The 15398-nt window shown below is 42.5% G+C and overlaps 1 protein-coding gene across 3 annotated transcripts in view; it reads right to left on the bottom strand.

Moving 5' to 3' along the window:
* Nucleotides 1-1504: 1504 nt before the first annotated feature.
* LOC124862521 (calcium-regulated heat-stable protein 1-like) overlaps nt 1505-15398 on the bottom strand; it is a 28455-nt gene continuing 14561 nt past the window's right edge. For 2 of the 3 annotated variants that reach the window (XM_047356490.1, XM_047356489.1), the window contains exons 2-5: nt 10145-10294; nt 8771-8879; nt 4547-4669; nt 1505-1970 (exon numbers count right to left, since the gene is read on the bottom strand). In XM_047356490.1, the coding sequence (XP_047212446.1) occupies nt 1808-1970; nt 4547-4669; nt 8771-8879; nt 10145-10226 (477 nt within the window). In that variant the 5' untranslated portion in view covers nt 10227-10294 and the 3' untranslated portion in view covers nt 1505-1807. The remainder of the gene's footprint in view (nt 1971-4546; nt 4670-8770; nt 8880-10144; nt 10295-15398) is intronic. The other variant, XM_047356491.1, reaches the window with a different exon arrangement.

Genomic DNA, 15398 nt, shown 5'->3' with positions numbered 1-15398 from the left:
TTTGATTACTGCTCCACACACTCTTGGTATTCTGTTGATGAGCTTCAAGAGGTAGTCACCTGAAATGGTTTTCACTTCACAGGTGTGCCCTATCAAGTTTAATAAGTGGGATTTCAAGCCTTATAAATGGGGCTGGGACCATCAGTTGTGTTGTGCAGGAGGTGGATACAGTACACAACTGATAGTCCTACTGAATAGACTGTTAGAATTTGTATTATGGCAAAAAAAAAAAAAAGTTAAGAAAAACAAGTGGCCATCATTACTTTAAGAAATAAAGGTCAGTCAGTCCGAACAATTGGGAAAACTTTGAAAGTGTCCCCAAGTGCAGTCGCAAAAACCATCAAGCGCTACAAAGAAACTGGCTCACATGAGGACCGCCCCTGGAAAGGAAGACCAAGAGTCACCTCTGCTGCGGACGATAAGTTCATCCGAGTCACCATCCTCAGAAATCGCAGGTTAACAGCAGCTCAGATTAGAGAACAGGTCAATGCCACACAGAGTTCTAGCAGCAGAAACATCTCTAGAACAACTGTTAAGAGGAGACTGTGTGAATCAGGCCTTCATGGTAAAATAGCTGCTAGGAAACCACTGATGAGGACAGGCAACAAGCAGAAGAGACTTGTTTGGCCTAAAGAACACCAGGAATGGACATTAGACCAGTGGAAATCTGTGTTTTGGTCTGATGAGTCCAAGTTTGAGATCTTTGGTTCCAACCACCGTGTCTTTGTGCGGCGCAGAAGAGGTGAACGGATGGACTCTACATGCCTGGTTCCCACCGTGAAGCATGGAGGAGGAGGAGGTGTGATGGTGTGGGGGTGCTTTGCTGGTGACACTGTTGGGGATTTATTCAAAATTGAAGGCATACTGAACCAGCATGGCTACCACAGCATCTTGCAGCGGCATGCTATTCCATCCAGTTTGCGTTTAGTTGGACCATCATTTATTTTTCAACAGGATAATGACCCCAAACACACCTCCAGGCTGTGTAAGGGCTATTTGACCAAGAAGGAGAGTGATGAGGTGCTGCGCCAGATGACCTGGCCTCCACAGTCACCGGACCTGAACCCAATCGAGATGGTTTGGGGTGAGCTGGACCCCACAGTGAAGACAAAAGGGCCAACAAGTGCTAAGCATCTCTGGGAACTCCTTCAAGACTGTTGGAAAACCATTTCAGGTGACTACCTCTTGAAGCTCATCAACAGAATACCAAGAGTGTGTGGAGCAGTGATCAAAGCAAAAGGTGGCTACTTTGAAGAACCTAGAATATAAGACATATTTTCAGTTGTTTCACACTTTTTTGTTCAGTATATAATTCCACATGTGTTAATTCATAGTTTTGATGCCTTCAGTGTGAAGCTACAATATTCATAGTCATGAAAATAAAGAAAACTATTTGAATGAGAAGGTGTGTCCAAACTTTTGGTCTGTACTGTATGTAGGCACAAAAAACTGCAGCGTTTCTGGGTAAAATAGGCACAACGATGTGCAGAAACCAGTTCACTAATCAAGCTACAACAGCATTTATTCAGAAACACCAACACTTTCTTCAGTGTTTCAAGATTCCAAACACTTCCAGATGCACTTCAGGGAAGTTTCACAGTAATAATGATAGCTTCGGTCCAGTTCCACACAAGTCAAACCAAGACCTAAAATCATTTTAAAGAAAACTGGGTTATGTCCAGGATCTAGCTAACCGCCGGCCGATAGGGGCACAAGCGGCTGATCACACTTCAATACGCAAGTATGAGATGGTTGGGATATAAACTTCATTCACATTAACTTTAATGGTCCAGTGAGGACAGCATGCTCAGCTGCTGATGACCTGTCCTCCCCAGGTCTCATGCTTAGTTCCTGGTTTCAGGTGGGTGATGTTCACCTCCACCGCCTGTACCTTCTCATGTTTGGGAGGAAGGACACAGACCTTGTAGGTCACTTCGTCGCCTTCCACTGGCACGTACTCTCCCTCGATGCTGGAAGGAGAAGATGATGAAAAACAAAAACGTAAGAAGCAGAACTTTAACCATGATAAAAACCTTTGTCCCCTTATCATGGGAGAAGAGGTGGAGGTGGTGGATTGAAGGCACTTTAGTGAAGCACCAGCTATTTTCATGATGCTGAATTAAGAGAAGTCTTCGTCATCGTGATGATTTTCCACCAAGGTTTTCCCTCTTCCAATGCAACTGTTCGTGTTTAAAGAGTTGTTACAGTTTAACAATGAAAATAATTATACCACACAGCTTAAAACTAGCAATAATATTGTTACAGACTAAAGTAGTAATGTGCAGTCTACATGTTTTAGTACGAGTTGTTTTCCACATTCTGTCAGGCTACAACCTGATGATTCTAAGTATTTTATTGAGATTTTATGACAAGCACATCACTGTGATCGAAAATAAGACATTTGCTGCAAAAAATATTTATATGATTTTGGCCTTTTTTCTTCTCAAATAAATATATGACAAGTGGGGTGTGCATTTGTATTCAGACCCTCTGAGGAAATATTTAGGAGAAGCACCTTTTACTGTAATTAAAGCTTCAAGACTTTGAGTTTGTCGCCATCAGCTCTGCACATCAAGACAATAACATTTTGGCCTGTTCTCCTTTGGAATAAAGAAAAATCTCACTGAATGAAGGGCATCTGTGTGAATCAACTCTGGCACAGAGATTGACAATCTGATTTAAAGCATGCTACTGCCACCACCATGTTTCACTGTGGGGATGGTGTGTAAGGTTAATGTGTTGGCATAGTGTCCCACCACACAAAGCATGTTGGCCAAAAAGTTTATTTTAGTTTCAGATGACCAGAGCACCTTCTTCCAAATGTTTGCTGCGTCGTTTCAATGTTTCCTTGGGAAAACCTGAAATGCCCAGCCTTGCCCAGCCAGTCAGTTTAGGTGGCCGATCATTTTTTGGTAGATTACCAGTTGGTCCATCGTCTTTACAGATTTACAGATGATGGATTGAACTGTGTTGTGTGATATGTACAAAGCATGGGAAATTATTTTATAACCTAACCTAACCCTGCTTTCAAGCTCTCCACAATTTCCTCAGTGACCTGCCTGTTTTGTTCCGTGGTCTTCATGATGCCGTTTGTCCTCTAATGTTCTCTAAGAAACCTCTGAAGACTTTACAGAACATCTGATTTATACCAAGAATAAACTATACACAAGTCCACTCTGCCTACAACGTAGGTGACTTTGATGGCATCTGGTGTCACTAGATTTTATTCAGTGGTATCAGAGTAAAGGGGGCTAAAGAGAACACACTTCAGAATTTCATCTGTAAAAAAACACATATTTGGCAACCATGCATTCCTTTCCTTCAACCTCAAACTTAAACACTACCTTGTGTTGCTTTATCACATAAATACCAAGAAAGAATCTTGAGGTTTTTGGTTATAATGCGGTTGTAATGAAACTAAATGCAGAAGAATTCAAGGGGTGTGAGTCAAGTTTAGCAGGGCAGACGTTTCTAAATGAAATGGTAACTTTGTAAATAGAGTATCTATGGGATGCACAGGACTGTTATTAGCACTTAAAAGATGAATCACAGAACAAAGCATCCTAAAAACTATGCACCCATCGACTGTAATTTGCTGTCATAAGAGGATTTCCGGACCTTCAAAAACTCAAATTAACTATGATCTGAAAAAACATAAAACAACAAGGGAAGAACAAATGGTTAAAAATGGATGCATACGTTATTTAACAGTTGCTTCAGTGTATTAACATATACCAAAATACTCAACAGTTTTCTAACCTCAAAAATGTATTGAAACCCCTTAAAGTGATCCTTTTATCCATTTATCCTATCAGTTCATCCTTGTAGGGTTTGGAAACATCTAAAATTCCAGATCACTTTGATCTGCCTTCACAAAAGGTCAGGAAATGTGCATTAAAACTAATGAATCAGTGAAATTAAGCTGGTTATATACAGAAAAATACTCAATGTTACAATCTGTATATGTGTAGTCAAAGTTAGTTTAACTTATGCAGCTTGTAGGTAGATTATTTTTGTCTCACTTCTATTAAAAAAGGCTCAGATGGGCCTTTTTCAGTCTGTTTAATTCAACCTTTCTACATCAAAATGTGACATCTAACACCCCGGTTCATTTACTCTACTGAAGGTAAATCAATTCCAAATAAAACAGGCAGATTTGGTCAATCGTTTCATTACATTTTGTCTTAATATACTTATTTTTTCCCCCATCTGTGGCGGTGTGTCAGTGAGTTAGCATGTATGCTCTTCTGACACTGGCTGAAAACAAAGGCTTTATGGTGAAGGTCATTCCATATTCTGCTGTCCTCCTACACACTCCTTATTGTGTGAGGTTCCCTCTCCTCCCACACTGAGGCCTGGCAGAGCTCGATGATGGTGATTAAAACCAAAGCAGCCCTCTCACTTCACCTCATCATAGGTGAGAAAGCAGAAAAACAAACACATCCTGAGGTTTTTTCCCCACAGGAACAGGCTGAACCACTGCCTGTGTCCACGCAGACACACGTCTACACTTTGACCTAACACCAGAGGACACACACACACTTACTCTGAGATGTGGACAAAGATGTCGCTGCCTCCGTCTGAGGGTGTAATGAACCCATGACCTTTGGAGCGGGAAAAAGATTTACACACACCAGAAAACACAGGACCCTCAGATGCTCGGGCAGACCTGGAGAACATAGGTGAAAAAGAGGGAGGGATCAATATGAAACAAATGGTGTTCACATTCTGTATATGGATAGGGTGTCTGTTAACCTCCTATTAGGAATTTGCTCTGCTGGTTTGAAGCCCAGAAGATGTGGAGTCGAAGGTTTCTGACAACAACTGTTGATTTGTTCAAATTTGGTGCAACAAGACGCTGGCAGCAACATGCTGTGGGGTTGATACTCTGCGCAAGTGGGTGAAATAACTCTTCAACTGCATCTCAAATCAACAACTTACCAGTCAAAACATGGAAAAAACTGGGTGTTTCAGGAAGATAATGATCCCAAACACACATGAAAACTGACAATAGGCTTCTGGAATGATCTTCCCAAAGCCATGAACTGCACCCTATTAATGAACTCTGCCAATTCTGGTCAAATTTCAGATACTGTGTTTGAGGGGCAACTAGCTAAGGGACATTTAAGTGTTAGGGAGGTATATGTACATATTTAAGGGTGTCTTTGGTAATTACAGAAATTTCACTATTAAGTCAAACTTTTAAACCCCATTTGTATTTAAAAATGTATAATTAAATCAACAATTAAAAGGGTGTTCACATCTATGATGACTGCATGTAAACTAGAATTGTTTTATGATCAAGTCCTTCCATAAACATCCATAAATTTGCTTCCCATTCAGTCAGTCAGTCATTTTCTACCGCTTATTCCATAGTGGGTCGCGGGGGAGCTGGTGCCTATCTCCAGCAGTCTATGGGCGAGAGGCAGGGTACACCCTGGACAGGTCGCCAGTCCATCGCAGGGCAACACACAAACAACCATGCACACACTCATTCATACACCTAAGGGAAATTTAGAGTAACCAATTAATCTGACAGGCATGTCTTTGGACTGTGGGAGGAAGCCGGAGTACCCGGTGAGAACCCCACGCATGCACGGGGAGAACATGCAAACTCCATGCAGAAAGACCCCCGGCCTGGAATCGAACCCAGGACCTTTTTGCTGCAAGGCAACAGTGCTACCAACTGCGCCACAGTGCAACCCTGCTTCTCATTCAAATAGCGGAAATCTACAAATGTATAGTAGGAATATACCTCCTTTTGTCTTTGTTGTCAGGATATTCAACCCAAAAATATTTAAGTAATTCCAAAGGGAAAATGAGATGTATTAGCATCTTGAACCAAGTTTCCTCAAAGAGACATTATAGATGCTGATGGCACAGGCTGGAAGGCTCTTCTGTAGCGGTCTGTATTATGGCAGATCCGAAGAAGCCTCTCAAGGACCTACAGTTCCTTCTGTTTACAGCTTCAGTGTTAGGTCTACAATTCAATCAGCTGTCTAGATGAACACTGAGAAATGTATACTCCTCCACCACCTCCAGGTCTTCTCCCATGATGAAAATGGTGTTTGACATACAGGTCCTTCTCAAAATATTAGCATATTGTGATAAAGTTCATTATTTTCCATAATGTCATGATGAAAATTTAACATTCATATATTTTAGATTCATTGCACACTAACTGAAATATTTCAGGTATTTTATTGTCTTAATACGGATGATTTTGGCATACAGCTCATGAAAACCCAAAATTCCTATCTCACAAAATTAGCATATTTCATCCGACCAATAAAAAAAAAGTGTTTTTAATACAAAAAACGTCAACCTTCAAATAATCATGTACAGTTATGCACTCAATACTTGATCGGGAATCCTTTGGCAGAAATGACTGCTTCAATGCGGCGTGGCATGGAGGCAATCAGCCTGTGACACTGCTGAGGTCTTATGGAGGCCCAGGATGCTTCAATAGCGGCCTTTAGCTCATCCAGAGTGTTGGGTCTTGAGTCTCTCAACGTTCTCTTCACAATATCCCACAGATTCTCTATGGGGTTCAGGTCAGGAGAGTTGGCAGGCCAATTGAGCACAGTGATACCATGGTCAGTAAACCATTTACCAGTGGTTTTGGCACTGTGAGCAGGTGCCAGGTCGTGCTGGAAAATGAAATCTTCATCTCCATAAAGCTTTTCAGCAGATGGAAGCATGAAGTGCTCCAAAATCTCCTGATAGCTAGCTGCATTGACCCTGCCCTTGATAAAACACAGTGGACCAACACCAGCAGCTGACACGGCACCCCAGACCATCACTGACTGTGGGTACTTGACACTGGACTTCTGGCATTTCCTTCTCCCCAGTCTTTCTCCAGACTCTGGCACCTTGATTTCCGAATGACATGCAGAATTTGCTTTCATCTGAAAAAGGTACTTTGGACCACTGAGCAACAGTCCAGTGCTGCTTCTCTGTAGCCCAGGTCAGGCGCTTCTGCCGCTGTTTCTGGTTCAAAAGTGGCTTGACCTGGGGAATGCGGCACCTGTAGCCCATTTCCTGCACACGCCTGTGCACGGTGGCTCTGGATTTTTCTACTCCAGACTCAGTCCACTGCTTCCGCAGGTCCCCCAAGGTCTGGAATCGGCCCTTCTCCACAATCTTCCTCAGGGTCCGGTCACCTCTTCTCGTTGTGCAGCGTTTTCTGCCACACTTTTTCCTTCCCACAGACTTCCCACTGAGGTGCCTTGATACAGCACTCTGGGAACAGCCTATTCGTTCAGAAATTTCTTTCTGTGTCTTACCCTCTTGCTTGAGGGTGTCAATAGTGGCCTTCTGGACAGCAGTCAGGTCGGCAGTCTTACCCATGATTGGGGTTTTGAGTGATGAACCAGGCTGGGAGTTTTAAAAGCCTCAGGAATCTTTTGCAGGTGTTTAGAGTTAACTCGTTGATTCAGATGATTAGGTTCATAGCTCGTTTAGAGACCCTTTTAATGATATGCTAATTTTGTGAGATAGGAATTTTGGGTTTTCATGAGCTGTATGCCACAATCATCCGTATTAAGACAATAAAAGACCTGAAATATTTCAGTTAGTGTGCAATGAATCTAAAATATATGAATGTTAAATTTTCATCATAACATTATGGAAAATAATGAACTTTATCACAATATGCTAATATTTTGAGAAGGACCTGTACTCCTGTATCTCCTGAAATGTGCAATCGTCTCCTTTGTCTTGCAAACATTCAAGATGAGATTATCGTTTCCTCACCATACAACAAAGAGGTCAAACAGTACTCAGCTTCTGGTCCATCTCTGATATACCTCACAACTGCCATGTCATCTGAGTATTTCTGCAGATCACAGGAGTCTGTCTTGTATTGGAAGTGATCACTCTGGTGTACTGAGTGAAAAGGAATGGTGAGAGTACAGCCCCCAGTGCTTCTCCTGGTCTGTTGACCACCTGGTTGAACACACCCATTCAGTGTCACACGTGTGGCTTTATTTACAAGTTATTGTTTACCTGCAAAAAGTATAATGTGAAAGCATACCGCACCGAAAGGAAAAAATAAAGTCTGCTTTTGGTCCAGACCAAACAAAGGGATCAAAGGACTTTCCCAGTGTGAATACAACCTTAAACTTCAACTCCACTGAGATAAGGAAAAGTAATATATAACATGTGGTGACTTTTTAAATGACCACCTGAACATGAAAGACCGTTAAAGGACCATTGAGCTGCAAATTAGAAGATCTTTAACTAAGTGAATACTCCAACAGCTCCCTTGAACTAAAGTATCTATCCCTTCAGCCATCCATTGTCTAAATCTACGTGTCCTTCCAGGGTCATGGAGGAGCCGGTGCCCATCTCCAGCAGCCTTTGGGCAGGGTACACCCTGGACAGGTCAGTCAGTCAGTCCACCATACGGCAACAGAGACACAGGACAAGCAACCAGGGAAGGGAAATTTAGAGAGACAATTACACAAACAGCCATGTCCTGGAACTGTGAGAGGAAGCTGGAGTACCCAGAGAGAATCCAAGCATGCACAGGGAGAACATGCAAACTCCATGCAGACAGTCCTCCGGCCAGGATTCAAACCCAGGACCTTACAGCAGGACAACAGTGCTACCAACTGCGTCACCATGCAGCTCCCAACTAAAGTATGTGGGCTCAAATTTTTTAACCAATGAAGAGAATCTAAAAAAGTAAAAAGGGCCAAAGGGGTAAACGTCCTCCCAGGGAGGGTGTGTGTGTGTGTGTGTGTGTGTGTGTGTGTGTGTGTCTTACGCTGAGCAGGTCCTGTTCCTGCGTGTAGGCAGAGGGCTGGGGATGAGGAAGTCTCTCATTGGGGAAGGTGACTGCTCTCTAAGCTTATTGGTTGGAAGATGCAGAGACTCTGAAAATGGACAACAGGTGTCACATCATGGCAAATGTCCCACTGCAGTGAGCTTCGTCATGTGCCGGGTCATCTATCAATCATTCTAGACAAGTAACACATTGAAGTGACCAAGGACATGTCTATGTAACATGCTAGCATGACTGTCTTGGTTAAGAATAGTTTGTTCTACGTAGAGGTTTGCAACAAGATAACTGGTATATAAAAAAAACTGATTTTCATGCAGCTTGGGATGATTTCGGAGCAAGATTTCTAGCTGTCAGTAAGTCTATCTCGGTTTAAATCAGATGTTATGTTCTCTCAGAGAACACGAGTGAACAAACAGCATCATGAAGACCAAACAAAATAGCTCTGGAGAAGATTGAAAAAGGTTGGCCAGTCAACCTGCATGTTGGCCAAGCACCTAAACTTACAGGCAGGGAAACAGATAGATTAATAATTGAAGCAGCCAAGAGGCCAGTGGCAACTCTGGAAGAGCTGGAGAGATCCACAGCTCAGGTGGGTAAATCTGCCGTCGGAACAACTATTTTTTGCAAACTCCTCAAATCTAATCTTTATGGAATAGTAGCAACAAAACTCGATGGTCGATGGAAAGTCATAAGAAGTCCCATTTCTACTCTTGCCTAAAGACATGTAGGAGACGCAGCATACATACACTATGTGGCAGAAAACTAACACTGCATATCACCCTGTACACACCATCCAAATGGGAAAATGTGGTGGTGGGAGCATCATGCTGAGGGATACTTTTCTTTAACAGGGAAGCTGGTCAGAATAATGGGAAGATGGATGGAGTTAAAACAGGGAGATCCTGGAAGAGAACCTATTTGAGGCGGCAGAAGTCTTGAGAATAGAGCGGGGGACTAACCTTCCAGCAAGAAACATAAAAAAATATATACGGCCAGAGAATCGCTGGAACAATTTAGGTTAAATGGATGTTTTACAATGGCAGGAGGGCTTGAAAAGTTGCACACCACACTTATCAGATTTTTGTTTTTTGTAAAATCTATTTAAAACTATGTATCATTTTCCTTCTACTTCACTGAAGCGAAATATTACTGAAATATTCAAATTAGTATTTCGAGGATGGGAAGGGAGATGTAAAAGACAAAAAATCTTCTTTTTGCTTGCATTCATGTTCGCTAGGCCAGACAGAGTCACATACAAAGGATGATTTTCAGCTGGTATCTATATTATATGAATTTCATACAGTCATATGCGTTTCCTGAACAGTTTTGCAGAACAGTTAAACAGCATTTGTTTACCCGGAGAACTTGGGGATTTTGGAGTGGACAGTGGAGAGGTCACAGGCCGAGACTCTTGGATGGGGGTGGCTTCAGAAGACATGTTGGAAGAGTTGATTTCAAAAGGTCAGGAGGGTCACGGAGCAGCACTCTAAAGTTAGCACAGTAAAGCTGCAGGGAGGAGGACAAGATAATGACTTTAGAGGAGCTACACAGATACCAAAAATCTAAAGAAGATATCATCCTGAACGGAGGAGCTGTTAAACACAAGTTAGTCTAGTTTCCAGGTAAGAATTATCTTCTTCAGTACACTTCCTGGAGCAAAGCATCTCTCTGCCCCTGACAAACAAACTCTAAAAGCTAAAGCTGCGCCCAGCTGGTGGTAGGGTCGCAACCCTCGTTACCATGGCGACAAACCATTTGAGAACACTCAAATGCTGTTGTGGCCTGAAAGAGAAGGAGACCAGCCCTTTTATTCAACTCCTGGACTTACATCATCACCCATTAAAACCTCGCCGATTATATATCAACCAATTAGAGAAGAGCACAAAGAAAAGCTCTATTTATGCCTGCCATTTATTATCGCTGTATTTTTCTGGCCATTAGACAACCTGAATAAATGCCTATAATTACCACGCCTACAGGAGCACTGAGCCTTCTGATCCAGGATCAGCTAATTGGAGTTTCTGGAGCAGATATGTTCTATATTTCTATAGCTGATAACAGTGAAGAAACAACTGCTGGACGGGTCGAACAAATTGAATTAAAAACAATTCTAAGATCCCAGTGTAGCTAAAGTCTGTGTCCAAAAGAGAAGTTATTTTAGCTGGAATCACATGGGATCACATTCATAAACCCACAATAAATCACAAAGGAATCTTTGTTTTTTTTCCTCTCACTGCTGACTGTTTAGCTGGTTTTGTTACAAAGTCTGCAAACACAGAATTATCTCTCGTCTCCTGTTAAGCAGTTTTCCATAAAATCCCTGTCGGTTTTACATCATACAGAAGGCCTTCCACTGAACAACAAGCAGTGGTCATATCACTTTTACAAAGTGCAAATTTATCATTATGGCACAGCAGACAGCACGCAATTTTGATGGCATAAATATCTGCTTAGACTGCAATAAATACCAGGTAACTTTCTAAGTTTCATGGATCTAGGCTCTCTAGGCTAGTAAGTTATCTGGTGACCCATGTTCTTTATCACAGCATAAACACTTTTTTAGAAGGTCAGGTAGTGAGAATGTGTTAAAAAGTGGTACGTGTTAGGTGCTAGCAAGGAACCCAAACCTTAACACAGAAACACATGTGATTATAATACGTATTCAATCATAACTTATTTAAAAGAGGTTAAAACCACACGCGGGTTGAACTAAGTTTTTTAATTGACAAAATCTAGACAACCATTTTCCATCCACGTAATTTATTTTGCCTCGCTTTTTCTCGGTTATCTGAACACACTTTACTGGAACAGAGGGCAGAGTGATTCTGCCGTCTGATCGGACTAAACTCAATAAACAATGAGTTAATGCAATTGCATCCTCTCTGGACAACATGTTTCATTTATCATTACTGCCTCACTGAACAACAGTCTCAGTGTCTCCCAAAACCAGCTGTCATTGGACAGAATTTAAAACATCGGATTAAAATCTACTTTTTAATCTGTCAACAGCAAAACTACTGGTCCTGCATTCCCCAAATGAGACTATCATGGTACAGTTGCAAGAAGAAAGACATAAGAAGTACTGTTTGCAACTGGCCATGTAGGGAGATACAGCAAACATGTGTAGTAGGAGTATTTACATAATATTGTTGTATCCATTCATGTACAGCCTTCAGTCTGACATACTTCCTTGATCTGTCGGTAGGGTTAACTGGAGATCCAGACATAAACATGGGATTATTTCAGATGCGTCCCCTCAGGTACATAAACATGGCGGTGGCAGCATCATGCTGAGGGCATGATTTCATGCAACAAGAAAAGAGAAGCTGGTCAGAAGTGATGAGAAGATGGAAGGAGCTAAATACAGGGTAATCTTGGAAGGAAACCCGGTAAACGATACCAATGACTTAAGACTGTGGAAGAAGATTACCTTGCAACCAGGCATGGGTACCTTTCACATTTCTACCGTCCTCAACGGCGCCAGTTTTTGGTACTTGTGTGGGTGTTTGTGTGGTAATAAATGTTAATGTGTATACGATTTAAATCTCAACATTTTTCAATTAAACATATTTATTTTTCAATATAGAACTTTAACGAATATATAAAAACAACATCCAGCTGAGGATGGAGTATTGTAACATTTCAGTTGTTTCACAAATTTCTACAACATAAAACCCCCAACTAACTACGCCGCGATCTTTCTTAATAATGCACAAATTAAAACCCAGCGCCACATATTCCTACTTCTGTCATTTCCACTCTGGAAAAATTGTGTGATGGGGTCCATGGAGGGCAAATTAGTTTAAAACAAAGGAGCAAAAGAGGATGGAGTAAAAATAAATAAATGGTATAGTATTTTACAAATTGACAGTTAAGCAAACATCTTTGCTGTGAACTACATTTATTGTTTGTCTGTTCCTTGTGCAGTTTTTTTTTTTTTTTTTTTTTTTAAGAAAACCAACATGTCCGCTTTATCAGGCATGAGCCGAGCCCGCGCCACACTGACTGTATCCCCTGCTGTGGAGAAAACTCGCTCTGAAGGCCTCGTTAGTGTGGAGGCTCTGCAGTAGCAGTCTATTTACAGAATGAAAAGATTTATCTGCTTTAACATTAAAAACAAGGGATGGTATTTTCAAGTAATCAGTATTATAGGCCCCAACTAAAACTAAATCCAGATACCCATTAATTTACTGCATGGTTTTAAGTCAGCTGGACCATGTTTCGCCAGTTATTAAATATCACAGTCCGTTTTCAGGCCCACATCTTGGAAAAGCATATTATTGGCTGTGAACATTATTTTTTTGATCCAAACAATTTGGTTTGTCCCCAACAATGCAAGTGTCTTTCACCCTGTATTGGCTGCTGTAGCTCCTTGTCTGTGACCTGCTCTGCTGGTTTCCCTGCTCATGAAGCCCGCGAACTGGGAGGAGTGTTAAAACGCTCCCTAGCTCTCACTGACTGGAATTCTTCATCCACACCCAATCTATCTTATTCCCCCTCATGTAACACCTACCGCATTACTAACATGTCCACAAACGTTGGCACCTTGGAACATGTGCAACTTGAAAGACATCATGGGAGAGAAAAAACAGATCATCCAATGGCTGCAGCTGTAGTTCAGAGCATGCCATCTTCACTTTGGGCAGAGGGCCCCACGGACGTGGGACTCATTCAGTGCTCTCCCATCACTTTCCAGCTTAGCACTGACCGACCCATTTGGAAATCCCAGTACCCTCACAAACTAGCAGCCGAAAGTGGAATTTCTGACACCATAGAAGGCCTGTGGAACGCTTGGGTGCTGGAACCAGCTGACGGCTCTTCTTGGAACACACCCATCTTACCAGTAGAAAAGAAGGGCAATGGGAAATGGAGAATGGCCCACGACTTGAGAGCTGTAAATGCAGCACTTTCCACTCCTACAGTTCCAGTGCCCAATCCTTATGTTGCTCTTACCAATCTAAACCCTGAACATGCATGGTTCACCTGCATCGACCTTGCCAACGCTTTCTTCTGCCTGCCTCTAGCTGAGGAGTGCATAGATATTTTTGCATTCACATATAAGTCGAACAGGTACCGCTACACTCGTTTGCCGCAGGGTTTTGCTCTGTCACCAGGAATATTTAATCAGGTCCTTAAGAAATGACTGTCCCCTCCCACCGAACACCACATTGATTCAATATGTGGATGACATTCTTTTGGCTACACCAACTGTTTCTGAATGCTTGGAGGCCACGGATGTGGTGCTCTCACACCTAGTAAAAGCTGGGTACAAGGTCAGCAAAGCCAAACTACAAATTTGCCGGAAACAGTTGGATTTCTTAGGCAGGGTGATCTCTCAGCCCGGGACAGGAATGTCCCCTTCACATCAATCTGCTGTCCTTTCTCATCCAAAACCGGTGCGGGTGAAGGACATGCTTTCCTTCTTGGGACTCACCGGATACAGCAGGTCATTTATTCCAGGATACACTGACCTGACTGCCCCACTCCGCGACTTAGTGAAGAAACAGGGCATGCGCCATTTGACAGCGCCTCTAGAATGGACAACAGAAGCAGAGGAAGCATTTATTGCTCTTAAAACCAGCCTTTCCCAAGCTGCTCACTTGGCACATCCAGACTACACATTGCCCTTTCATTTGGATGTTTCTGTAACAGCACACACCGCGAACGGAGTGCTGTTCCAGAAAAAAGGGGGAGTAAGAACAGTGCTAATGTATATTAGCGTGATGCTTGACAACATGGAACAAAGACACCATGAATGTACCAGACATGCAGCAGGGTTGGCAAACATAATTCAAAAAACAGCCCATGTGGTGATGGGACATCCACTACATATTCTAACATCACATGGAGTAGTGGCATTTGTCAATTCCAAAACTTTCACACTCTCACCATTGAGACAGCAGAGATTGAGTAAGGTGCTGGATCATCTACAGCCATGAAGGGATCAACATGGCAGACAGAATGACAGAAGGAGAGCCCCATGTATGCGCTGAAAAAGTTGAGGTAAGTGAGAAAATCAGACCAGACCTACAAGGAGAACCAAGAAACCTGTACACAGATGGCTGTTGTTTTAGACATGACACAGAGGGTCTGAAAGCAGCCTATGCGGTGGTGGAAGACACAGGAACGAACTTTGTGACTCTTAAGGCAGAAGGGCTGACAGACACCCAATCAGCACAGAGAGCAGAGGTGCTAGCAGTAATAGCAGCCCTAGAACTAGGGGAAGGACAAAAAGTGAACATCTACACAGACTCAGCTTATGTCACGGGAGCAGCGCACGTGGAACTGAAGCAGTGGATGAGAACAGGGTTTAGAACAGCAGGACAGAAACCCATTAAACATGAGCCAGAAATGAGAAGATTAGCTGAGGCCCTACTACTTCCCCAAGAAGGAGCGGTCATAAAATGCAAAGGACATGATAACAGCTACACTAGGGTTGCTCAAGGAAATCAAGCTGCAGACCAAGCAGCCAAAACCAAAGCTGGATATCTGCCCATACACATCTAGATGAACTCTGAAGTTGAATGGACACCAGAACCGACTCTGGAGGAGGTGAGTAGACTGCAAAAGGGGGCCTCACCGGAAGAGAAATCAGTCTGGAAGGCAAGAG

This window comes from Girardinichthys multiradiatus, chromosome X (genome assembly GCF_021462225.1).
Source record: "Girardinichthys multiradiatus isolate DD_20200921_A chromosome X, DD_fGirMul_XY1, whole genome shotgun sequence".
Lineage (NCBI taxonomy): Eukaryota > Metazoa > Chordata > Actinopteri > Cyprinodontiformes > Goodeidae > Girardinichthys > Girardinichthys multiradiatus.
The sequence above is the reverse complement of the archived record's forward strand: the minus strand, read 5'-3'. Positions and strand labels throughout refer to the sequence as shown.